Source organism: Fukomys damarensis, unplaced genomic scaffold (assembly GCF_012274545.1).
Source record: "Fukomys damarensis isolate Sample0158 unplaced genomic scaffold, DMR_v1.0_HiC HiC_scaffold_36, whole genome shotgun sequence".
Classification (NCBI taxonomy): Eukaryota; Metazoa; Chordata; class Mammalia; order Rodentia; family Bathyergidae; genus Fukomys; species Fukomys damarensis.
The window spans coordinates 26,768,939-26,793,886 of NW_022900948.1; the positions used below are offsets into that span (position 1 = coordinate 26,768,939).

At 43.1% G+C, this 24,948-nt stretch overlaps 1 protein-coding gene across 5 annotated transcripts in view; it reads left to right on the top strand.

The window, feature by feature from the left end:
• Palm2akap2 (PALM2 and AKAP2 fusion) overlaps window positions 1–24,948 on the top strand; it is a 561,169-nt gene that overhangs the window by 345,519 nt on the left and 190,702 nt on the right. For 4 of the 5 annotated variants that reach the window (XM_019209808.1, XM_010639300.2, XM_010639301.2 and 1 more), the window contains exons 5-7: window positions 3,392–3,506; window positions 4,489–4,510; window positions 20,686–21,381. In XM_019209808.1, the coding sequence (XP_019065353.1) occupies window positions 3,392–3,506; window positions 4,489–4,510; window positions 20,686–21,381 (833 nt within the window). The remainder of the gene's footprint in view (window positions 1–3,391; window positions 3,507–4,488; window positions 4,511–20,685; window positions 21,382–24,948) is intronic. The other variant, XM_010639302.2, reaches the window with a different exon arrangement.

Sequence of the window (24,948 nt, forward strand, 5' to 3'; positions counted from 1 at the left end):
TATATATATAAATATAGATATAAAACATAGAGCTCTATACTTACAAGCATATATTTCATATAAGTAGGAGAATTTATTTATTTATTTTACCTGTCTCAGTGAATTATTGCCACAACAATGCTGTAACAAACTCCCTCAGACTCATTGGCTCAAACTGAAAGCCATTTATTCTTGCTGCCACTTCTGTGTTGGGTGTCTGCTGATCTGGACTGGAGCCAAGCAGCTCCGATAATGATGTAGATCCAGCTGGGCATTTCTCTAGCTGTGGGCTGGGTTCAGGTCTGCTCCATACTCTTTCTGAGGCCCAAGTTGGAGGAAGGGCAAGAGTTGCCTAAAAAGGTCTTCTCATGGCACTGGCAGAGGTAAGAGGGGACAAGCTCAGCTGGGCAATTGCTTTCCGAGCCTCTCCTTAGGTCATTTCTACTGACATCTCACTGGCTAACAAAGGTAATGTGGCTAAGCCCACAGGCAAGTGAGAGGGAAGTATATTCCATCCATCATGAAGCCAAAGCAAACCACATGACCAAAACCAACATCAGTGGGTCAGGGAAGTGGTGTTCTTCTTAAGTAGACAAATAGAATGAGAAGGAATATTTTTGAGAATAATACAATCTACCACGTATCCTAAATATCCGCTGAAGTACTCTGTCCTTTTCGATTCAAGTAAAATCTGCTTAGAACCCACCTGGACAGTAATCATCCAGTCCATCTGGTAGACCCCAGACCCAGAGCTCCTCCACTCATTGAATTGGCCCAGTGTATGGGTCCTTTGGCCATCCCAGCGTGTTGTCCCCCTTGCATACACACATCCCTTTCCTTGAATCCCCCCAGATAATTTACACAGATGTGCGTGCAAGAGTCTGCCGGACATTTGGGGCAACAAATGAGGTGGGGTTTTTGTGTTTGTTTGTTTTTTTGGTACCAGGGATCTAACTCCAGTCCTTGTGCTTGTGAGGCAGCTGGCGGCACCACTGAGCTAAATCCCCGATCCAGTGAATGAGTTTTCTATCTCTGTGTTTATGTCTTCACATTGATCAGCCCCCTCTCTTTGAGATGCTGTTTGCTTCTCAGCCCATACACAGCCTCTCCCATCAGAGCTTGCTGAAGAATTCACTCTGGTTTCAGAAATTCTGATGGTTTTATCTTGGTTGGGCCTTACCTTTTGCAACTTTGTCCAGCTTTCATTTCATTGCATTCATTCAGCATATTATATCGAACAGTTGTACCCTGGCTTTGATGAATTGTTCATCTAAGTGGGGGGATTAATAATGCTAATTACTATGGGGGGGCTGTGCATTGTAAGATGTTTAGCAGCATCCTTGGTCCCTACTTGCTAGATGCCAGTGATACCAATCCCACTCGCCTTCAATTATGGGCAACCAAGATATCTCTAGACAGTGCCAGGTATCTCCCGGCAGATGAAATCACTCTAGTTGAGAACTGCTGCTCCAACATATGCTAGACTTGGTAAGACCTCCGAGAAACCAAAATAATGTGCTAAGAAATGTTCAGAGGGAGGAATCATCACTTCCTGGTGGTGAATGTTTGAAAGTCTCAGGGGGCTGGGGGCATCTGAGCTGAGACCATAGGAATGACTAGAAGTTGTGATGAGTTTCCTGGAAAAGGGAGAAATACGGGGCACATAGGAGTGAATAGGGGCAGCTGTTTAGGTAAAGCATGAAGTGAAACAGGCAGGTTAGTGGGAGTGTAGGTCAGATAGCTCCTGGAGGTTGGACACTGTGGGCCTTGTACGTTGTTGTAAGACCTCCGCTTCTGTTCCAAGTGAAATGTTAAATGCATCTGCAGCTGTGTTCATTCACCGGAGATACAGTAGGATTTAGAGTCTGTCCTCATAATCCAATGTAATTGCTGCAAAGTTGCTCCATACAGAGGTCTTTTTTCTGACAGAAAGGAAACACAGAAGCCTTCAAAGGGGCGCAGTGTATCCATGTCCTTTTCTCGACATTCCTCACTGCTCAGAAAGTTTCACTCTGAACTGTTCGTTTTAGTTCAAAGTCTGATGGGCCTGGTAGCCAGTGCTGAAGAGCAGATTAGAAAATGGAGGCGGAAGAAAACAAGGAAGAGGGTTAGTATAGGAAGGTGTAGACTCTGCAGCAAATGTCTCAGCATGACAAGGGGAGAGGAACCAGAGCTAAAAATGGATGAGTGAGTGAGTGAATAATTGAATGAGCAAAGTCAGATGAATGAATTAAAGAGGTAAAGCAGTCTGGAGCCCTTTAGGCAGGGAACATCTGTCCCTCCATGGCTCCTGCAGGCATTGCTGGGTTCCAGCCCCACCCTGGCATGCCAACATATGCAATGGTTAACCCGGAGGGAAGTAAGTGAGGTGCTGTAGAACCCACATGGTAAGGCAGATTGAGACTTCCTGGCTGGCATCCTTGTGCCAAGGCCCTCCAACAGCAAACTAGTTACTTAGCCTTGCCAAGTCTTAATGACCTCATCTGTAAAATGGGGATTCCCAATCTGTAGGGTCATTTTGGAAGGTTAATTTAAGTAACCTTTGTGAGTTCTTAGTTCTTAACACAAAATAAGTGCTCCACAAAAGCTAGTGATTATCCCTGTCATTTTACTGGAAGCATGTAGACGCCGAGACTCCACCCAAACCAAAGCTGTAGCTTCTCTTCTGGAAGTCTCAGAGACTTTCTGCAGCACTGAAATTTTTTTTTTCAGAAAATATTTATATCAGGGCCAGGGATTTAGCTCAGTGGCTCTGCCGCCTGCCTCACAAGCGCAAGGACCCAAGTTCGATCCTTGGTACCAAAAAAGAAAGAAAAGAAAATTATATATCATGGCAATGAAAACTGAGGAAAGTTCCAGAAGAAAAGGGACAGCTGCATCTCTTTCATTTCCTTTTCTTTTGGCAGGAGAAGCCAGGCCACTGTGAGAGTAGACAGCAGGCCCCAAGGGTCCTGGCCCCCTGCCATTTCTTAGCAGTGTATCTCCTTGAACAAGATTGGCCCTTAACCCTTTGGCCATGCTGAGAGAAGAGCAGTTATCCTGAGAAGGCTAAGAGAAGGTGAAGCTATTGCCTCCAGATATCACATCCTGTGTTGTGTAAACACAATCTACCTCTGAATAAGAAATGTGCACATTAATGGGATTGGGGGGGAGACACCAAAGCGTACAGTAAGTTAATGGGTATGAACAGTAGAGGTAGCCCCGGGTTGTTTTCCGTTAAGCAGTATCTTCCCTGTGACAAAGCTGGAAACCCAGGATGCTCTGTAATGTAAGACCTTGGCTTGGTTCCTCAGCAAAATGTAAAACGGAGCCTGCCAGGAAGACAACATTGGCTTAACAGGAAGGAGCTGCTCTCTTGCCCACAGGTGGCAGGACAGTAAAGCAACTTGTCCTCTTTTTGTGTGTCTTCCAGGCTGGAGCAGGAAATACAAGCGCTCGAAAGTGAAGAGTCCCAGATATCTGCCAAAGAGCAAATCATCCTAGAGAAGCTAAAGGAGACAGAAAAATCCTTCAAGGACTTTCAGAAGGTGAAGAAAACAAACATGTGTCTCTATCCATGGGGAAGAGTGCCAACAAAATGGTGCCTGTGGGGCTGGGGTGGGGTGGGGTGGGATGGGTGTTGAGGAGAAGTCTGAGCCACAAGTCTGAGCTCACCTGTTACAGCTGTATGAGGACCAGGTGCCATTCCTGAAGCTGAGCGTGGCTTATCTTCAGGCGTGGATCACCTGGCTTGCTAGTAGGCATCAAGAAGAATCATTAAATTAACCCCATCTGCCTGCTGTCCAAAGCTATTATCTGCCTGAAGCCTGAAAAGTCTTCCTCTATTGGTCTCCAGCATTGTGAATCCAGGTCTCATTAAGCAGATTGTCCATGTTGCCTCTGGTTTATTTATACTTTACTTTTGGAGAACTTCCTGTATAAGATGACCAGAAGCAACAATCATCATATCCAATGGATATGAACTCCAAATAGGACAAGTATAAATACATGACGTTTTTCTGTATGTAAAAACAAATGGTGCCGTGTAGTAGAGGACAAAGAATCCCTAAGGCCATTCCATACCCCCGCTGCTGCAGTACCTCATTTATTGAAGAACAGTCTCATGAAATTAGTTTTAAGATGTAATTTTTTAATATATATATATAACTTCAAGAAAACCCAGGACATTGGTGAAATGATTTTCTCTTTCATAAACTTGATGGAGATTTGATATAAAGTGAGAATGATAAACCCTTAGCTGTTCGCTTAAATTTTGGGATCCCAAATAAATTTCCCATCAGAAAAGAGAGTGTGAGAGCCGGGGATTTAGATCAGCGGTTCGGTGGCCTGCTTTGCAAGCGCAAGGACCCAAGTTCAATCCCCGGTACCAAAAAAAAAGAAAAGAGGGTGTGAGGTTTGCCCAGCACAGTTGGATTTGGGGCTGGGCACGGTGGGAAGGGAGGTGAAAATGGGTGGAGACTCACACTCCACATGTGTAGTAACTGCTCTGCCCTGCTTTTCTTTCCACAGAGCTTGTCCACGGCGGATGGAGGTAAGTGTGCTCTGCCCTGTCTGTAGATGGCTGTTTCCTCGTCCGCTTAGTGGGTCTCATGAACACAGGCTCACTGGGAAACATGATGTGTGGCTTTATGAGGGCATCAGACAGAAGGGACAGCACACTGCCAGGGCTGGTCTTCCCTTGTTCCACAGTTCTGGTCCTCACTGCCTCCCTTCTTTAGAAGTTGTCCTTGACTTTCTGCCTCTGTTACAAAACTGGTCGGCTCTTCTCCTTCCTGGTCGTTCCCAAAGACTCACTGCCTGGACCTTTCTTTAAAGGAGCTCAGCAAGGACATGTGCTGATGTCAGGACCAGGTCTCCTGCAGGAATGAGCCTAGTTGCCTTGGTGCCACTATCAAGTTGTTCAGTATTTAACTATGAAAGGCCTTTCTTTCTAAGGCCTCTGGTCTAGTCCAGTCTTTTCTCCACCCCTCTTTTCCTTCCTTTTCTTCTTTTTTTCCTCCCTTCTTCTTTCTTTGAATCAAAACACTGAAGTTTGTAGTTCTGTAGCCTTCCAGGGAAACAGCCAGAGCTTCCCTCCCTACAGGCGTGGCTGAGCCAAAGCACAGGAGGGTGGGAGCAGCTCATTGTCTTCATTTCCTCTTCTCTGTCCTGCCCGCTGCTCTCCTCACCCAGGCATGATGAACTTGTGTCATGGGCTTCCTTGACCTCAGCTGGAACCCATGATTCTCCCTTTCACTGTGGTCCGCACTAGGTCTGCTTTCAAATGCAAAAATTCATTGGAAGGGTCAGAAGCCTGTTTATAAGGTCAGCCTCTAGGCCAAGATGAGGATCAGGAGCCAGAAGAGTTGATACCAGAATGTTTTCCCAGTGTTACTTGGGAAAATATGGGGGGAAATTTAAAAATGCAGTGATATATAATGCCTTTTTGTGGCTGGGGGTTTAGCTCAGTGGTGCCGCAGCCTGCCTTGCAAGCTCAGGGACTCGAGTTCAATCCCCGGTACAAAAAAAAAAAAAAAAAATTATGATGCCTTTTTTTCTGGATGTGCACTAAGGATGGTTCTGAGAAAAGAATAGTTAAGTTTTATGATTTTTTTCCATGCAAGCAGAACACAAGCGATCTGGACCTTGGCTCCCTGGGCAGTCCTTGGGAATCTAGTCCTTGGGAATGTACTAGATTAAACCTCCTGTTCTCGGAGCATGAAGGCAGGAACAAGTTGGGCTGGAGCCAGCAAGGACTGGGGTGGGGGCGGGGACTACAACAGTTCTAGCAACAGAAGCTGAGCCTCTCTAGGGTGTGACCCGGAGGGGCGCTTGCTCTGTGCTTTATGGGTGGACATAGACAGAGGAAGTGGCCTTGGGGACGTGGGGGTGCTGCAGGGAGAAGAAAGCAGACTCCGCATGATCAGCAAGAACACAGCTCATGCCAGGCTAGGCCAGGCTAGGACATTGACCCACAGACATCCACATTCCTGAAGAGAGCACACTGTCTTCTTACACTTTTACTTCTTTATTTCCTTCCCTTCTCAGACTGGGACCTCCCCTGCCTTCTCTCTGGTAATGAGGGAAAGGAAGGAGCCTGCATGTCCTGACTCTGACAGGGTGCTGTGGGGCATGGAGCTCTCTGTAATCTGTGACTTAACCAGAAGTGGAGCTGTGGGATAAACTTTCACCACACCTCTCTCAGTCACACCCCAAGTTCTCCTCTCATCCTTTCCCCCATTCCTTCCCACTGTTTCCACCCGTTCCTCTGAGCTGGGAAGCACGCTGATCAGGACTGACAAAGGAGGTGCCGAGAAAGTCATCCAAGACTCCATCCTCTATCACCTTTGGCTCAGCCTTAGAAGGTTGCAATAATCTTAGGGATCCCAGTGAAGAGTTTCCATGGTCTCACTTATCACCTTGGATTTTGATTCCTGCCATCTGTGCTTCTAGCCAAGCCTGGGAGACCTGTCACACCACCCCTACCAGTAAAGACAGAAGTATAAAGGGAAAAACACATACTTCCAAGAATGTGATCCATGTGTAGGTCGCTCTGTGGTCAGAGGGTAAAACTGAGGCACATCCCACTTGGGGGAACTCCGGGATGTCTGTCTTCTCATTCATTGTTTCAAAGGCTTTGAGTTACCAAGACTTTTTTAGAAGCACCCAACTGTTGTTATTAACAACTAATAAATTAATATATAATAATAACTAATGCCTTAAGGAAGCCCTCAATTTCTGAGTGACACTGATTATAGAATCTAGGCCCAACTTGGATTATATTAACTATGTAGATGCTGTAAGTAATCAACAAAAGCATCATGAGATGCTGCAGAGACAGCTGCTAGTGTGTGCATATGCATGATGGCCCCACTGTAGGCACCCCAGCCGTGCCACCCTGCCCTTTGTCTGAGGAATGCCATGCTGAACACTTCAGTCACAAATGTCCATTGAGTCCACAGAGCCTTGGTAACCAAGAGCAGTTTCAGTCTTGAATAGAATATTTGGGTCATATACATTATGGTTTCCCCTTCCCCATTACAGTATTCTTACATAGCAGACCTCTCAGCATTTGGGTAGGTTATTTTCACTACCCTAGACTACAAATTACATAGAGTGTGTGTGTGTGTGTGTATGTGTGTGTGTGTGTGTGTGTGTGTGTGTGTGCACGTGTGTGCTCTTATCTCTGTCATTTACCCATCAAGGAGGCCTTGGCCAGATTCAGAAAGGAAAATGTCTGTCCTGGGCCTGTTGTAGTCCTTGCATGTGATGGGTTCTCATCCCATGCCAAGCTGGGGTGGCCTGGATCCTTTCCCACATCTATACTGCTGTGCAGGTCACTGGAAAAGTTCAACCTTCAGTTGCCTGTAAATCTTGTTTTAAGGAGATTTTTGTCAATTTTGTCTCCAGTTTCAACTATTTATGTTTTCTGTAGCTACTGTAAAGATTTGGCAGTTCGAGAACCAAGATGCATCCTACATTTCTACTTTGTAAGTGACTGACTGCCTTCTATCTCCTCTGATGCTGGGGAGGATACCATCAGGTCACCCTGACTTTGGCAGGAAGAAGGCAGATTACTGAATGTGGCCACCTACACACTGGGAAGCCTTGTTTGTTATTCACCGTGCTGAACATTTAACCTTAGGGTTTAGTACTTACTGATGTAACGAGGACTCTGCCCTGTCCCCCTTCCATGCCCCGCTCTCCACTGCCTTATCTCTTAACGAAAACCTTGTAGCCTCAGCCCTCCAAGAGCTGCAGCCATGGAACTCACTGGACAAGGGTTCTGTCACCCACTCACATCTGGCCCAGAGCTGCCTCACAGAAGGGGCTGAGTGTGAGCCCTGAGGATTACAGTCTCTTTCAGATGCAGACTCCCCATCTGTGAGTAGCTTTTGCTTCTAGCTGTTAGAACTTTTAGTATGCATAGATACCCTAGAAACTCTACCTTCAGCAGAGAATTTATGTGTGACTTGGCTGTGAGCGCTCACTTGATCTTCTTGGCTTCCCCCTCCATCTCATTTGACTGTAGGAAGTCAGATTTGCTGAGATACCGTTCCGTAGATTCTTGGAAATGATCAGTAAAACTTGGAAGATCTGTTCATCTTCTCTGGCCATCCAGTATCCCTAAACCAGTGGCAGCGAACCCATGGCACGCATTCCACAGCAGGCTGCTTGTATCATTGAAAGCTCTGAAAGGTTCATCATCACTGCCCTAAACTGTCCCCCTAGTCCTAGATTGCTGCGTGCTCTTCCCATGGACTGCTGCTATGAATCTTCTCCTACCCCTCAAGACCAATTCACTTCAAGCTGTTGCTCTCTCTGGTCCTGCCTTGTTATGGTTTGGGGCACACACCACTCCCACAGCTCCCCACAGGGAGAATGGGGAAATGTTGACAGTTAAGGTCAGGGATAATGGAAGTACAGTTCAACATGGAGTGGAATGTCCATGTCCAAACATGTGGCTGTTCTCACAGCCCTTGGCTCCATCCAAGCCTGTGTTCAGGGGAGGTCCCCACAGGGTGCTTCACAGCCATTACTTCACAGGCCTAATTTCCCTCCTTGCAGTGAGGAGATCTTCATCGGTGTCTGTCGTGCCCAAAGACCCAAGCTCCCTCTCACATAAGGTCCCAGAAAGAGAACGCAACTGGAGCTCTTACTTCACTCTAAGGCCTGCCTAGCCTAGTCCTCATATCATGTTTCTTCCCAAATAGTTGATATAAAAAATTCCATTCTAGTAGAGAAGCTCTACCCATGCCCTAAGAACATAATAGTCCAATGTCAGTGTATGCTGGATTGTTCCGATTCGTACATGAGTCAGCAAATAGATTGGTTGGTGTAGAACGAGACGAATCCTAGTGTCTTTTTATAGTCCCTTCCAACGTGAAATTAAAAAAAGTAACCTGCCAGAACTAAGACTGTATCGGTGTGTGTGAAGAGAAAGGGGACATATGAGTGGATAGGAGACAGAGGCCACCCACGGGACTGACGGATTCTAGGAGGGGGAGTGGTTAGGGTGCGCTGAGGATGCTGGGTAAATTGCGGTGCCAGCGAACCAAGAGACGCATAAACAGATGTAGTCACTGGTGAGTGACTGAGACTCTGGGAGAATTTTAACATTTTTACTAGTACATGTTTGCAGTCCATAATCATTACATTCATGGTGGGGAATTGATACCTGTACATAACACATCTTAATTCTTTTAGCCCCGCCCCCTCTACCCTGAGATTCTAGGCTTCAATGACTTAGTCATGATATGAAAAGGAATGTCATTGAGCCTACCTTTCTAGAATCTTCCTGCCTTTGCTTTCCAATTTCTCTCTGGAAAACACCCAGATTCTTCAGTCTCATTGTAGTGGTTTCCTCTTCCTTTCTGACACCTTGGCATGCCCACTTTGAGTCCCTCTTCTGAATGGGCTTGTTAGAGTATTTGTCGGGTCAGAGCTGATGGTTTCCCTGCTTTACACAGCAGCACTTCCTGCTGTTGAGCTACTGGTGAGTTCACTGGGTCTTGATATGTGGGATCTCAGGATTTTTAAACTGAAACGCCAACCTAAAGTATTGAAATCCCGGGACAAATTCTGGAGTCTGTTTTAATGCATACAAAATTGGCCCATTGTATGAAGATGGCCCGTAAAACTGTATTTTCACTTTAGAGAATGTACCTTTTAATGCATTTTTTTTTTGTTTTTTTAGTGTGATGTCCCATATTTGATGAGTCTCACCAAATTGATAATGCTGCTAACTAGCCTACCTTTGGTTCTTCCCCTCAAAGCACCGCTCTGGAATCTGGACTTTCTGAGGACTCTTCCATACACAGAGGAGTCCTGGGGTTTGAGTCCCCAGGCCAGGATCCCTCCTGCCTCAGCTTTTCTACTGAATACTGGTCACTGGGCAAATGCTTGGCTTTGTTACTCTGTTCCTCTTGTTCAGTGGCTGCCTCGGCAGTCCACTATATAGGGCAGCAAGCTGCTATCTTGGCAGTGAACCTATCAGGCCTCCCAGTACTGTGCTTAATTGTATTCCCTATTCTCTGCTACCAGATGTGGTATATACATTTCCTCCCAGCTCCCCAACCTGCTGATCTTCAGTGCACGAACAGCAGAACCATCACCTAGGCAGGAGGGGACCAGCAGAGTGGCTGGTAAGCCCTGGGGAGCACTCTGATTTTGATGCCAGGGCTGCCTTCCTCTGAGCTTTTTGAATGAGTTGAATGCCCTGATGTCCTTACACAGGGGCATCCGCCCGCTTCAGCCCTACCCAGGACATGGCATATATGGGTGGGCACACAGGTGGGAACTGGCACCTGGTGGGTAACTGAAGGCCAAAGGGGAAGAGAGAGTTTTGAGGAAAATCACAAAGCATCTTACCTCCACCTTCAGGGGAGTCTTATCATAATCATGGTCTCTGTATCTGCCTTTGTTCTTAGAGTTAATCTCCAAGGATGTTTTGTTTTCTGCATTGGAACTGCACAAATTGAAAGCACTATCACAGAAGCAAAACAGGAAGGATTTTCAAAGTGCAAGAGTCCATTACAAGAATCCTTAGGGAACCGAACTTTTTGTTTATTTGGGATATATATTCCTAAGTCTTTCCGTTTCTAGAATTATTCTTGCTCTGGAAGATTGGGGGGAGTAGCAATGTAAAGAATATGTGTTTGTTGCTAATGTTTCTGACTCTGGTGGACTCTACCAAATGATATGTTTATGAGAAAAGTGTGAAGAGAGTCATGCTTCATTCTGTTTAATGTGGATGTATCTCAGAACTAGACAGTAAATCTCTACATCAACCCATTGCTTTGTACAGAAAAGCACTGAGGGCTGAGAGTTAAATGAAAAAAGAAATTGCATAGTGACAGTGTAGTTGAATCCACATGTGAGCATCACATTTTTTTTTCCTTTTCTGTTCTCTTTGAAATTTTGAATAACTCACATGATGACCTTTTAATAAAAAAGGTAATTATGGACTTTAAACTAGAAGAAATCTATCATATAGGATAATCTGAATATTGTACGAAACAAATAATCCCCTTATTTTAATATAAAAAATAAAATAATAAAGCAAGTAAGAATTGACATCTGTCATGCGCGCTGACTAAATGTAGTTATCTACGGGGTATTTTTCTAATCATCTTAGCATACTACTTTTACATGCAGACTCAAGAGTCCTAGAGCTGGATGGGATAATTCATAAGTGATGTCTGGCCTGGGTCCACATACTTCTGGACACTGAAAGCCAGAGCCTGCAGCCTGCATTTGTGCTACAGAGGAATCCCAGGCAGTCACTTAAACCATGGACCCTTTTGGGTGCTCTGAGGCACACTTCTGAGATGAAAGTGGGTAGCAATTATTGAGAAGTCATACACCGTCTTGCTTGTTATTAGAACTGGGTACTGATAGTTCCCAGTACTTATGGGTAAGCAGCTCCCAGCTCTTCTCCACAAGTGCCTGCACCTCAAAGGACATGGGCTATGATCCAGCTAATGGATCCTGGGGATCAAACTCAGCACCTTGTACTTGTGAGGCAGGTGTGGTGCCACTGAGCTAAATTCCCCCTGATCAGTCTTTTAAAAAACTAAGTTTACATCTCCTTTTGTTTTCTAATTAAGAACTAATTCTCATAAATGCATCTAATATGGAAATACATATAAATAAACCTGTGGAAGGAATAAGATTTCATGTGGTTAACTCCTTTGTCCAGGCAGTTCTGAGGTGTCCAGGATCATTATCAGTTATAGTTTACAGTCAGTTTGGGGGTGTTCATGTTCGTTAGCAATTATGATTACCAGTGACTACACAGATCATTTGTATTACACCAGCCATAGGTACTGGTCACAAGAATTATCCCAGATACAATCTGTCTTGCTTTAGGAACATCTTTTTGTAAATTTGCACGATCTCAGGGCCATTTTCTAAAAAATATCACCTGTCATCATTGTGTATAATGATAAACATTCTGGCTGTTCATTCTGTATAAGAGGAATTTACTTAAAATCATTGCTTTTCAGAAGAAGGAGACACCTTTTCTAGTTTCTTATCCAATCACAGTCCTGCCAAGAGGTCTTTAAACCACAGTCACACACATCCATGGTGGGGACTTAATCTCTTTCCAGGTTGTGTATTGTCTCCAGTTGGTTCTGACTACTGGGAAATTCTTCCTCAGATGGAGCTGTCCTCTATCTGTCTTCTTCGTCTACTTGTTGGTTCTTGTCCTGCTACTTAGAACTTACTCAGAGCAAATCTGAGTTTTCTTTCAAGTAATTGGAAAATGACTGTAGTTTCCTGTCTGCCCCAGATCCATACTCTGAATCTCCTGTGTGCCACTGCCCACCCTCTTCAGCTGGTCCCAGTGTGATGAGATTGCTTTGAGTTACCCTCTTCCACCCCTGCCCCTCTGCTGCAAACCCCTCTACCACCTCTGGTCTTCCAGAAGGGCAATGCTAGGAGCAGTCCATGCACTCTAGGATAGGCTGACCGCTTCCAAACATAAAGTGTGACACAACAGACCCTGTGGCTACTACACTAGCGTCATGACCTTTCAGCTTCTCTTTCCACAGGAAGCCCAGCACCATTCTTCCACCGCCACTGCTCAGCCCCTTGGCCTTTTCCAGGGCAGCATCATGCCTGATCTTTCCAGTTGAAATGTGTCACCCATTTTCCCCCATTGTTCACCTGCCGTTTCACCTGTCATGTGTAGAACCTACAAAGTTCTTTTCTCTCTTAACCTCAAGAGACAAAAATAAGAATGAGTGTTGTGCCTTTCTGCCCTTTGCTGATTTGATGTGACTGTTGCATTTCTTCTTGTTAGAGTATTGGGGTTTCACAGAGCCATGGCAGGAAGGCAGAAGGGAATGATGTCATGGAATTGGACACTCAGGGCTCTGCTGTTGTCCCTCATTTCAAACACAGCAGTTTCTCCAATCTTGTGCTTACATATTGTATTTCCATATCAGCTTTAATTTGAATTAAAGGGCTTAACAGTTTTGAAAATAGCTCTCTTTTCTGTTAAGGTCTTTGAGGCATGATTATGGTACCTCATAGCCTCACTTTTCTTTTCAGTTGATAATATCCCAAATCCTTTTTCTTAAAAAAAGCTGTCTTTCCTTGCTTTTCATCATTTCACTGATATAAACATTGCACATGGGAACCATACATAGTCAGAGCCTTGTGGCTCGTCTCTAGGGATGCCTTGGCCTTTGGTAACCTTAAATCAGAACCTATGGTGTGTGATGGCTCAACCAGTAACAAGGTCTGACAGTGCTGCTAACCCCAAGGCACATGTTTCTGTCTTGACTACAGGAATGGAAGGGACTTTGTGAAGATACAGATACACTAGTCTGCCTGGCATTTGCCTAACCTCCCTAGAGACCTGGAACAGAAAAGAAAATTATACATTTTCTGCCTGATGGTCCCAAACTGGTGCTTGGTGATGTCTGCTCTTTGAAAACTAACCCTGGAATTTAGCTGTCCATGATGTCAAGCAACTTCTGTAGTTTAGAATTCCCTTCTTTTAATTTTTGAAAATTGAAATTTTAAGTGCCAGCCTCCAGCACCTTTCCTGTTGTCCAAGATTCCTGAAAGAAGAAATCTGGGACCCTGAGCACGAAACATGGAGGTGTTTCATAGCCCTCTCTGCTTGATAAGTTTCCTGGTTTCTCTGCTCGTCAGGACCTCACTGCCTGGTCAGTGATGTTCTTTCAGGCACTTTTCATACTGCCGACTGTTTTCCTTGACCAAAAATTAGAAGCAAAATTAGATATGAGAAGTTAGCTTTTACCTTTGTTACCCATCAACATCATACACTTGCTAACTTTTTTTAAACAATGAAAATGCATTGTCACATATCCTGGGGGCTAAAGGATTGGTTCCTTGGGATGGTTGCGCATGGGAACTCATTCCATGCTTCTCTAGATTTTTAAGGAGTGTATCTGGTAGCAAAATTTTTTTAATTAACACATGATAATTGTACACCTTTACAGAGTACAGTGTGCTCATTCAATATATGTATACAAGGTGGAATGATCAAACCGGGGTAATTAGCATTTATAGCTCCTTAAACATTTAGCGTTTCTTTGTGTTGAGAAACTGAATTCTTCTAGTTTGTGTGTGTGTGTGTGTGTGTGTGTGTGTGTGTGTACAGTGTAGGGATTTGCACCTAAGGCCAGACACTCTCCTCTAGTTCTTCACAGAATATGTAATAAATGACTGTAAACTATAGCAAGCCTACTGTATTGCAGAATACGAAGATGTCTTGAGAAAACAATTTGATTCAAATGAAGTTTTGACCATTGCTTTTGGAAGTTAAAGGTTGATTCCTGGGATGAGAAGGAGCATTCACTCTGGGTTAAATTCCCTATTTTCATTGCTGTTGACATTGCAATAGCCAGTTTTACATTTCCAACCTCAACAGAAGGGGTGAACATATATGTATATGCATAATGATGTGAACAGTTAGGACTCGACAGATGTATGTTCATTCAATAGGTCAAGCATGCACAGTACTTGTCTATCACATGCCAGGCTACAATGCCAGCCACTGGGTGTTCCTTATATGGGGACCCCACTAAACATCCTCCCTGATGAGTTGACAGTCATGATTTTCCTAGCTACTGCTCCTGTCCTGTGTTTGAACATATCACTAATTCATGAGTCAAACAAGCTGTACACAGTACTATAAGGGCCGGGGATTTAGGTCAGTGGTTCCGCCGCCTGCCTTACAAGCACAAGATCCAAAGTTCGATCCCCAGTACCCAAAAAAAAAAAAAAATTTTTTTTTTCTCACAGTACTATACAATACCAAAGCTGAATACTTTCATTGTACAAATGAGAAAAATGAATCTGAAGATAGGATGTGCTCTGGATAGGAATTAAGATCAGTTGTCTTTCTGCCTCCTCCTGACATCGCCCATCAAACTAACTAGTGATGGTGGGGCACGTGGTACTTATACTTTCCTTGTGGACCTCAGCCTTGTTCCTGTTCCCTTGACCTCAGCAAGTCAAAGGAAGTGAGCTTAGAGAAGTCTGAGTCAGTGATGGAATTTTCCATTCCCCTGGGATATAGTCTTGTTTTCTGTGCTGTGGGACCGATTCTAAAGTGAGGTCACGTTAGTTGTTCCCGCTCTTAGCTCTGTCAGATATTCTCATTTACTCTCCCTGCACCTTCTCAGAGCCCCTACAGTTGCTTTCAGTTTGCCAAAGATGGAGGTATCAGAACAGAAGAGTGCACAGAGCCAAGGCAGAGTGAATTTGAATGTGGCCTTATCTGCTCCTCAGATCCACCCCTGTGGGCCTCATAGAGCCCCAGGCCATGAGGGTTTTTCTCCTTGAAACTTTCTCCTTGGCCTTTATTGAGCATCTTCCCAGAGGTCTCACATTCTCCACAAGTGTTCTCAGATCCAGGGATTATCGACTCCCACTGATGTATCCCTACTCCTACAGGGAGTTCCCCTACTTGTGAAAGAACCAAGGAGGACCTAGGCTGGGGAAGCCAAACGCAGAGCCTCCAAACCAAGTCACAAGGCAACCATTCGTTGGTGTCCCTTTGAGGAAACTCATCATGTTGGTTCTCATTCATTAATAAAACGAACACATTCCTCAGCTGTCTCACTGGATTATTTGAAGGAAGAGTGGAAATGTTGTATGTATTCCATTCTTCCTGACATCAGTGTAGAATGTTAGAAATCAATGAGTAAATACGTCATTTGATAAAAATGTACTTCCTGACTCCAGTTAGCCTATCAGGGAGTGAGACTCTCACTGAATTGTCTTACATCCTTTGTCCCCTTCTCTGAGCCCTTCCAGAAAATTTTGGAGTGCTTTTCTTCAAACATTTTTCCTTGTGTCCATGGGGTTCTTTCGTTGTTTCAGAATCTCCCCAGAAGGCCCTCTCCCCTCAACAGTGCGCCTGCTCATTTTTTCATAACACAAGAATGGCGGCACCAGGCCCTTTTGACCCTTCTCACTGCACAGATTGCAGACGCTGAGAGTGCAGGGAAACAGAAGGAGCCTCTGGGCAGACTGAAGAGTGCCCCGGTGGTTAGGGGTAAAGGTACACTAGGAGGGAGAGGCTTTTGCTATAAACTGCTTGGGAGCAGGGGAAAGTGCAAGAGGTTTGAAAGTCATGTGCATTAAAAATAAAATGTTGTTTAGGCTGGAGACGTAACTCAGTGACGGAGCACAAGTGTGAGGCCCTGAGTTCTATCCCAAACATCAAAAAAGAAAGATAACAAAGTCTCTGTAAATAGGGAAAGGTGGAGGGGGTGAAGGGAGGGCAAGGAAATGGGGAAAAAATAAGGACCAAGCTATAGCTGAGTGTGGTGGCACATGCCTGTAATCCCAGCACTCTGGGAGGCTGAGGCAGGAGGATTGCTGTGAGTTCAAAACCAGCCTGGGCTACATAGTGAGTTCCAGGTCAGGCTCAGTTACATAGTGAGACCCTGTCTCAAAAAAAAAAAAAAAAGAACCAAGGTACAAGATTGCAATGATGAATGTAACTGTATTGTACACCTAAAATATACCAATAAAGAAAAAAAGGGGGTGGGGAGAAAGCAAAACACCAAAAATGGAAAAAAATTAAAATGTTAATTTAAAACTGGAGTCTTTTTATCTTCCTGGTTCATACCCACCTTGATTCACAGTTTGGTACATTGTTATCTGAGAACTAAAGCAAAATATAAATGCTTACTCATCAAGAGCACAATTAAGACAAACATTCACACCCCCTGCTTAGTTTTCTGAATGTCTAAAAAACATTCTCATGTTATTATCTAGGAGGACTAAATGCCATCTTTGGTTTAAGTCAGAGCTTTTCAAGCGGTTCCCCTGATTACCCCGTACTAGAAAAAAGTAAATGCAGAAAGGAATTCTCACTAAAAATTTGTGATTCCATTGAAGTCTGGTGTTTTATTGGCATTGACAGGGGTGGTGGTGGTGGTGGTGGTTGGTACATGAATATTGGATTTTGTAGTATAGCATATCTAAATTTAATATAAAAGTTTGTTAAAATGCTTACAATATTGGAAGAATCATGTCCAACATGTGACTATAAATACATTTATGCAATCCTAATGGACCCATGTCATACATACAGTTTAAAATTGCAGACCAAAAAGCTACCAGGAAGGAAACAGTTATTTTCCTATTGGGAAAATTTCCTGATGGAAAGTGTTTAGGCACCTTTTGTATTTCTCATCTCCACTCAGCAGTAGTTCTGATTCCCTTTTCTTTCCTCCACATCTCTCTCTCCAAAGCATCACTCGCCACCACAGAGGACTCCCTCTCTCTCCATAGTCCATACGACTTTGATTCTCTCCTGCTAACCTTCTTTCGCAACTCTCTATGTTATGGTCATCTACCCTTTTCAGCAAAGAACTCTTCATGGTCTCTTTATTCCATCCAGTTTCTGATTCTAGCAACAAGCAAAGATGACAGGAGGTCAGGATTAGGGTGGTGGAGAAGGGAAAATTGGACCAACGATGACAGTGCACTCATTGGTGGGAAGAGGAAAAGGGACAGCTCTAAACATTTACATGTTAACCCTTTGTGTCTTATCACAAGGGATATATTTCAGAAATAATTTGTTTGCTTTATATATTGATTACAGGTTAATGTGTCATTTTGTGCACACATCACTGGATATTTGGAGGATAATTTGATATTCCTATAAACTGATGTTCTTTATTGTTTCTATTATTTATAAATATATCCCATGAGCATGCTAACAGTGATATGATATTTTAACCCAAAATTGTGCTTTTTATCGTAACTGTAATTATTTCAAGAATTGGCTTTTGGAGTCCATGAGAATATTAAATACCTCTCCTGTTCTCTGATGACACATTGTGTGGAAAATCAGCAAATAATCGAGATAAATACTTATTTTGATATTATAGTCTTTGTGTGTGAGCCCGTGCATCTCTGTGACAAATATTCTTTGGCCTCCTATTGTGTCATTTGAGGAAACTCAATATTTTTATGCAGAACAAGTGAAACCTTCAAAATGGATGTTGTGAATACCAAGCAGTGGATTTTGCTTCATAATCTTTTTAGTTAAGTGTTAACCGTGAACAGATTGTATCTTATTATGCCAGCAAATGGGACAGAATCATTGCTGTTTTTTAAACCAGTTCAAACATTAATTACCGTATGTACCTTTTCCTTGGTGGCATATTATACAAAGCACTTGTGACTATGTTTAGACAATCAAATTAAACTCTTCAGTCAATAATGTTTGTTTCATGGGAGTGTATATCAGGTACCTTCTGTACCTAAGGTACATCTATGGTAGATTCTGGTAGGAAGAGAGAATCCTGGATGGCAGAGGTAAAAACCTAACCCTCAAGGACCTTAAAAATCTATGAAGCTGATAAACCGTTATACTACAAATAATTATACTAGTAGGTGAAAACTAAGTGCTCTCAAAGAAGTGTAGAAGTGTACAGAAATTCTTAAAGAGAGAAAGATGACTTAGAAATGGGAAGATCAAAGAAAATTTCTGGGAAGGGCGCAGTGGGTTTTGGTACTGGTGAATGAGTTGTACTTAGACGTGCAGAAAGTCAGAAGATGGGCATTTGAGAAGGGCATCGCGTTTCGATACGGGATGGTGCTATTTGGTTGTACTTGAAGGAAAAGGAGTGACAGAACATATGGCTGACAGATCTCCTTTTCAGGTCAGCGATCTTGTAGATATTCAGAAAGCGGCAGGGAGTTCAATAGTGATATGGTACTGGACTCTAAAAGTTGGCCAGGGCAGCAGGCCTGGGAGGATGCTGAGCAGTGCTTTGGGAATAGTGAGAAGCCTGTCGTGGCCAGGGTGTATGGAGAACAAGAAGGACTGGGCGACAAGGCTGGAAAGGAAGACAGATTGCAAAGGGAAATGCATGCCAAGCCAAGGAGTGTGGTGTTTACCCTATGCAGGAAGAGTGAGCAGTTAACCTGAGTCGAGTAACAGTGGGCAGGCTGGAATACAGGCTAGCCGGGCTCAGCACACTTTCTAGAAATGGCCGGCCTGGAAACATTGTCGACTCTGTGGGCCATCTATAATCTCTGATACATATGCTTCCTATTTTTTCCTTTTCCTTTCCCTTCCCTGCCATCCTCTTTTCCTTTCTCTTCTTTCTTTCTTTTTTTTTTAACAATATTTTAAAGATAAGTTCCCATTCTTCCTCCTTTGGCCTCGCAGAATCAGGCTCCAGACTGCTTTTGGCTCTTTTTTTGCAGTCCCCAAGACTAGAGGGGAAAAAGAGAAGGATCGAGTAAAACCTGAAATAAGGGATTTGTGTTGAGCAGAAGTCTGGCCAGGGCAGTGATGGTAGAGATGGTGGAAAAGAGATGGATAAGACTATCTAAAGCAGCATTACTTCCTCTCAGGGGTGGTTTGGGTGAGAAGTTAGGAAGAAGAGGCAAAAAAATCAGGTGTGATCCTGGGCCTCTGGCTTGGGAGAGTAGGTAATGTTGTGGGTGTTGTTTAACACCAAGGCCATGGAAGGGTTTTGAGAGAAGTAGAATCGGCTTTGGTGAATCTGATGTGTCTGGTGGCTCTCTGGGTCTGGTACCCTGTTCATTCCTATCTGGAATTTGTACACCACTAGGAAGCTATGAGAGAACAAGCTTGTAAGTGTGAAATGTCCCAGGAATCCACAGGACAGGAAAGAGCTAGTCTTTGTAACACTTGACTGATAGCAGAATTAGGGATGGACTGGAGAGAATGAGACTAGGGGACTCAGTCTCCAATAGGAAGGAAGCTGATCTTGTAATCTAGAAGAAATCTGGAAACAGGGGGCCTCTTACTGGGTAGTGACAGTGGAACAGAAAGAAGACAACAGATGGTAAAGATATCATGGGACAGAATCATGAGACTTGGCATTGTGTAGATAAAAGAAAGAAGCCGAGACATCATCCTCAGGTTCCAGTGTCATAGGAAGCTGTTGCTTCTGTTGCTTTGTTTTGTTTTTTAAGATACTGGAGATTGAACCCAGGGCATCACACTGAGCTACACTCAATCACTTTTTATTTTAAGACAGGCTAAGTTGTCCAGGTACTGCTATAACTTGCAGTCTTCCTGCCTCAGCTCCTAACTGCTGGTTTACAAGTTTACACCACCATGTCTGGCTTTCAGTCTTGTTCTTTTCCTAGTTCTTGTTGGAGAAACCTAACGAAGCCAGTGGAGTAACCCCAGAGCATGGATGCTTTCATACTTTTCACTTTTTGCAAATATGCAATTGTATAGTATAGTAGAGAATAGTCATGTCTCATCTGCAAAACCCTTGACACCCTCTCCATTAATAATACAAGGAAACATGGAAAAATAGAACACTTGATGAAAGAGTCAGAAAAAACATTTCAGATTTTGAAACTGAGACACAACTATGTCTAAAGGTCTAAGATGCCCTCGATCAAGGTACATTTGCATGTTGCCAACTTTCCTGTAATTCTTTCTGCCTACACTGGAAGTCTTTCATGGCCTTATTTTATCAGGTCTTTCTTAAAAGTACGAGTGCCATTGAGATGTAGTGACTGTGTCATCTGTCTTCCCAGTGCATTAAGATGCTATAAAATACATATATAACCATCTTTGTCCACACGTGCACCTCACTCTAACACTCAGGATACTTGGTGGTTAGAATAGAAAGGGCACAAAACCTTCTTTTTTTTGTCTGTTTGGCAATTAACCATTCACTGGCTTTTTTTGTTGTAACATGCACTTCCTTTCTCTTGTTTTCATTCAAGCTGTGTACGCCATGGAAATTAATGTGGAGAAAGACAAACAAACAGGAGAGACCAAGATTCTCTCTGCATCTACCATTGGCCCAGAGGGGGTCCATCAGAGAGGAGTCAAAGTCTATGACGATGGTACCAAAGTAGTGTATGAGGTGCACTCGGGAGGCACCATAGTAGAAAATGGAGTGCACAAATTAAGTGCAAAGGATGTTGAAGAGCTCATTCAGAAGGCGGGACAATCAAGCTTCAAAGGAGGGCACCTGTCAGAGAGGACTGTGGTTGCTGATGGAAGCCTTGGCCACCCTAAAGAACACATGCTCTGCAAAGAAGCCAAGTTAGAAATGGTGCATAAGTCTAGGAAAGATCATGCTTCTGGGAACCCAGGGCAACACACCCAAGCCCCCAGCACAGAAGAGCCAGAGGCAAACTCAGATCAGCCAGTCACCATGATCTTTATGGGCTACCAAAATATTGAGGATGAAGAGGAGACTAAAAAGGTGCTAGGCTATGATGAAACCATCAAGGCTGAATTGGTCCTCATTGATGAAGACGATGAGAAGTCACTAAGAGAGAAGACAGTGACAGATGTGTCCACCATTGATGGAAACGCAGCTGAGCTTGTGTCTGGGAGGCCGGTCTCGGATACCACAGAACCCTCATCCCCAGAAGGGAAGGAAGAGAGCCTGGCCACGGAGCCAGCCCCAGGTACTCAAAAGAAAAAGCGCTGTCAATGCTGTGTTGTCATGTGACCACTTCTTTCCTCCCTTTTCTTCTGGGCAGCCTTTCTACTCTCCAGCGCTTCTTTAGACCTCACTCTACCACTAACTGCAATACTGTGAACTGGAAGCAAACACCTGCTTGCCTTGCAGTTGGATTGCTTTGGTCTCTCTCTTTTTTTTTTTTTTTCCTTTTCCTCACCCAAGAAACAACGTGCATGTGTGTGATTCATTTTTTTCCAAGAACTTGCTTTTCCTCTAAACTTTTCCTTGTGTCTTCAAGAGTGAATCAGTTCCTTACTTCTTGATTGGAATGGACTCTTCATATCAACCAGTTCTCTAGTAGCCTTAATGTACTTGACTGGAATTGAACGATTGGCACCGGGGGTTTCATTTTGTAGTGTGCTCTGGTAATGCGGACACACACGCACACAGACACACACACACACACACACACACACTGCCACTTCCCTTCTCACTTGCTTCCCTTGCTGTGGATCTGTGTTTTTATATCTTGTATGGCAAAATGCTGTGGGCTCTAGCCGGTTGCTAGTGTAGCCAAAAGTGAACCTTACCTAATCTATCCATTCTAGGGTGATGCTTTTTGCTGCCTTACATGAGCTTCCAGATTACAGTATTGTATACCTATGGCTTTCCTTCTGTTAAACTGAAATGACGTTGATGTGAAAGGAAAACAACCCAGTGCTTGTCACAGCTGAAGTGTAGGGACCCAGCGCATCACCTGCTCATCAGCAGCTGCCTCTCTTTCTAGGGCCTAATTGATGAACCCTTTATACAAGAAGCACCATTTTGGATGGTTTTTTTAAGGACACGAGACAAGTATTGTTGTAGCATCAGAAGTGATCTCCAAGCTTAGAGAGGCTGATCCATGAGCCCTGCTTCTTTTCTCCAAAAAATGTCAATTTTTATAGTTTTCTTTTTCACAGATATTTGCTGATCATGTTCATCTATTTTCAATGAGGCGATCATTTTGAGAAGTATCTCTGCAGTGACCATATTTCTACATCAGTCTCTTTGACCTACAGTGGTTGCTACGATGCTCCCACTGTACCTAGAATGGTGCTGTATGTATTAACTGTCCATCTCACGTGCCCAGTTGATCACAGAGTCTTGCATTTGTACTCTTTTCTTTCTTCCCCCATGAGAAAGCATGTTTTATTTATCTGCACTGAGAACCTTGAAAATGTAAATGTTGAAAGACGAGCAAAGATTTTATCTTCTCAATGTCCAGTACTTAACATAGATTGAGTGGCACGTGACTGAGTTTCTTAAAACTGTTTCTTAAACTGCTGGAGATTCTAGAACATCAAGGAATATTTTTTACCTAGAACACAATGAACAGTCCTTGACATAAATTCTTAGCCATGCCCCAAAATGAGAAACCACATGTACAGTAAAACCAAAGGGAAGAAATTTAGAAAAGGGACAGTATAATGAAATAAAGGTATAATATGTTAATTGGTTTTAATGAAAGATAGCTTCATGTTATTGGCCCAAATGCTCAGAGAATTGTTGCAAATCACAAAATTATGTGTCCATAGAATACAGTTTCAAGAAACATAATTACAAGCCTGACGTGGTGGCACATGCCTGTAATCCCAGCACTCGGGAGGCTGAAGCAGGAGGATCGCTGTGAGTTCGAGACCAACCTGGGCTACATAGTGAGTTCCTGTTCAGTCTCAACTACATAGTGAGACCCTGTCTCAAAAAACAAAACAAAACAAAAAAATAGAAAACAAAAAACAAAAACATAATTACACATTGCCACATCTTAACTTATGCAGAAAGTAGCTCAGAAAAAATTTAGAACTTTATTGATTACATTACAGAACCAACTAAATTTGTCCTATGCATCTTGCTCAGTGATAAATCTATTATTATTTTTAATTTCTTGGCTTGAAATTATATTTATTCCAGTTAGAGAGGGAAAATGACATTTTTATTTCTCCGAGTTATTTTTTTCTGAAATATTTGCATTTTAATGAGCACAAAAGGAATCATTTTATCTCTGATATAGAAACAAAACAAAGCAGAAGGTTAGAGCAGGAAAAAATAAAGGCGCTGAATTCTGCTTCCCAGGATGATTCCCTCCAAGGTCCAACTTGAGGGGGTGATCTCTAATTCTCGGGTTCACCAAAGTAGCTGCAATGGGATAAAACGACTCTAACACTGAAAAACCTTGTTTCATTGCCTATAAATCTCATAACTCTCACCTTCATTTTCTTCAACAAATGATCATTTAAGAATCATTAAAATGCGACATCAAATGACATACAGAGAGGGCCAGGACTTAGCTCAGTGGTGCTGCTGCCTGCCTCTCAAGCGCAAGGTCCCGAGTTCAATCCCTGTACCAAAAAAAGAAAAGAAAAGAAAAGAAAAAGACATGCAGATGAACTTACTTACACAGGAGAGAATAATTTCAATGTTTTAGACAATCTATTATTTGAAGAATTTATTTAGGAAAGAAGCAATCTAAAATTTACCATAGTTTCTCTTTTTTTACTCACGTAGGGTTTGAGTTTTTAAAAGCACAGTTAGTGGAATGGCAGCTTCGAATTCTTGGGATTGCCGTTTTGATAAACAAAATCATCTTTTGGAGCAGAATGTTCCCTGGAACGCCCTACTCTCCAGAAGTAAACTAGTTATCCATGAAGGAAAGGGTCTGCACACCTCACTGCCACTCTGCTCTCCAGATCCGACAGATCATTGATAATTTGCCTTCATTTGTCAGCTATTATTATGGGGAATAGTGACTAGGAAACAATGTGAAGTAGGATTCCCTTTACACTTCTGTTATTAAAGCTTATCGTCTAGTGGTTTTTTAAGTAAGTAATTTATTAAAATTATGTCTGGGAATTTAGCTCAGTGGTGCTACACCTGCCTTGCAAGCACAAGGTCCTGAGTTCGATTCCTAGTACCAGGGGGGAAAAAAAAAAGAAAAAAATTATTTGTGGCCACAGTCAATGGAGTTGTGTTTAAATATGGCATATATATTTGCATATTTTCTGTTATTTACCCATCTTAATGGAGGATACAGGCTCAGTGTTTTCATGGGTTGAGTCCTGTAATCTCACCTGTAGCTCTAAGTTTCACCCTTGATGATGAAAATGTAAATGGAGTGATGATTGTGAGCATTCTACTTTTCCCAAAGCCATTGACATTTTCTCTCTAAAAATCATATTATGCATGGTACCACACCCTTCAAGATTGCAGGGTATTTGGTTACATTACCAAAACTAATTAAAAAATCAGTAAAGAAGCTACACAACCATAATCTTGTTTGAGCTAATATTTAGTTGGGTTTTCCTTTACATTGTTATGATCAGTTCCCCTTTAAATAGAAAGAAATCCAGATATGGTGGAATACCCCTGTAATCCCAACACTCAGAAGGCTGAGGCAGGAGGGTGGTCTGGAATTTAAGACCAACCTAGGCTATATAATGAGTTCATGGACAGCCTGAACTGCATAGCAAGACCCTGTCTCAAAAAAAAAAAAAAAAAAAAAAAAAAAAAAAAAAAAAAAAAAAAAGAAGAG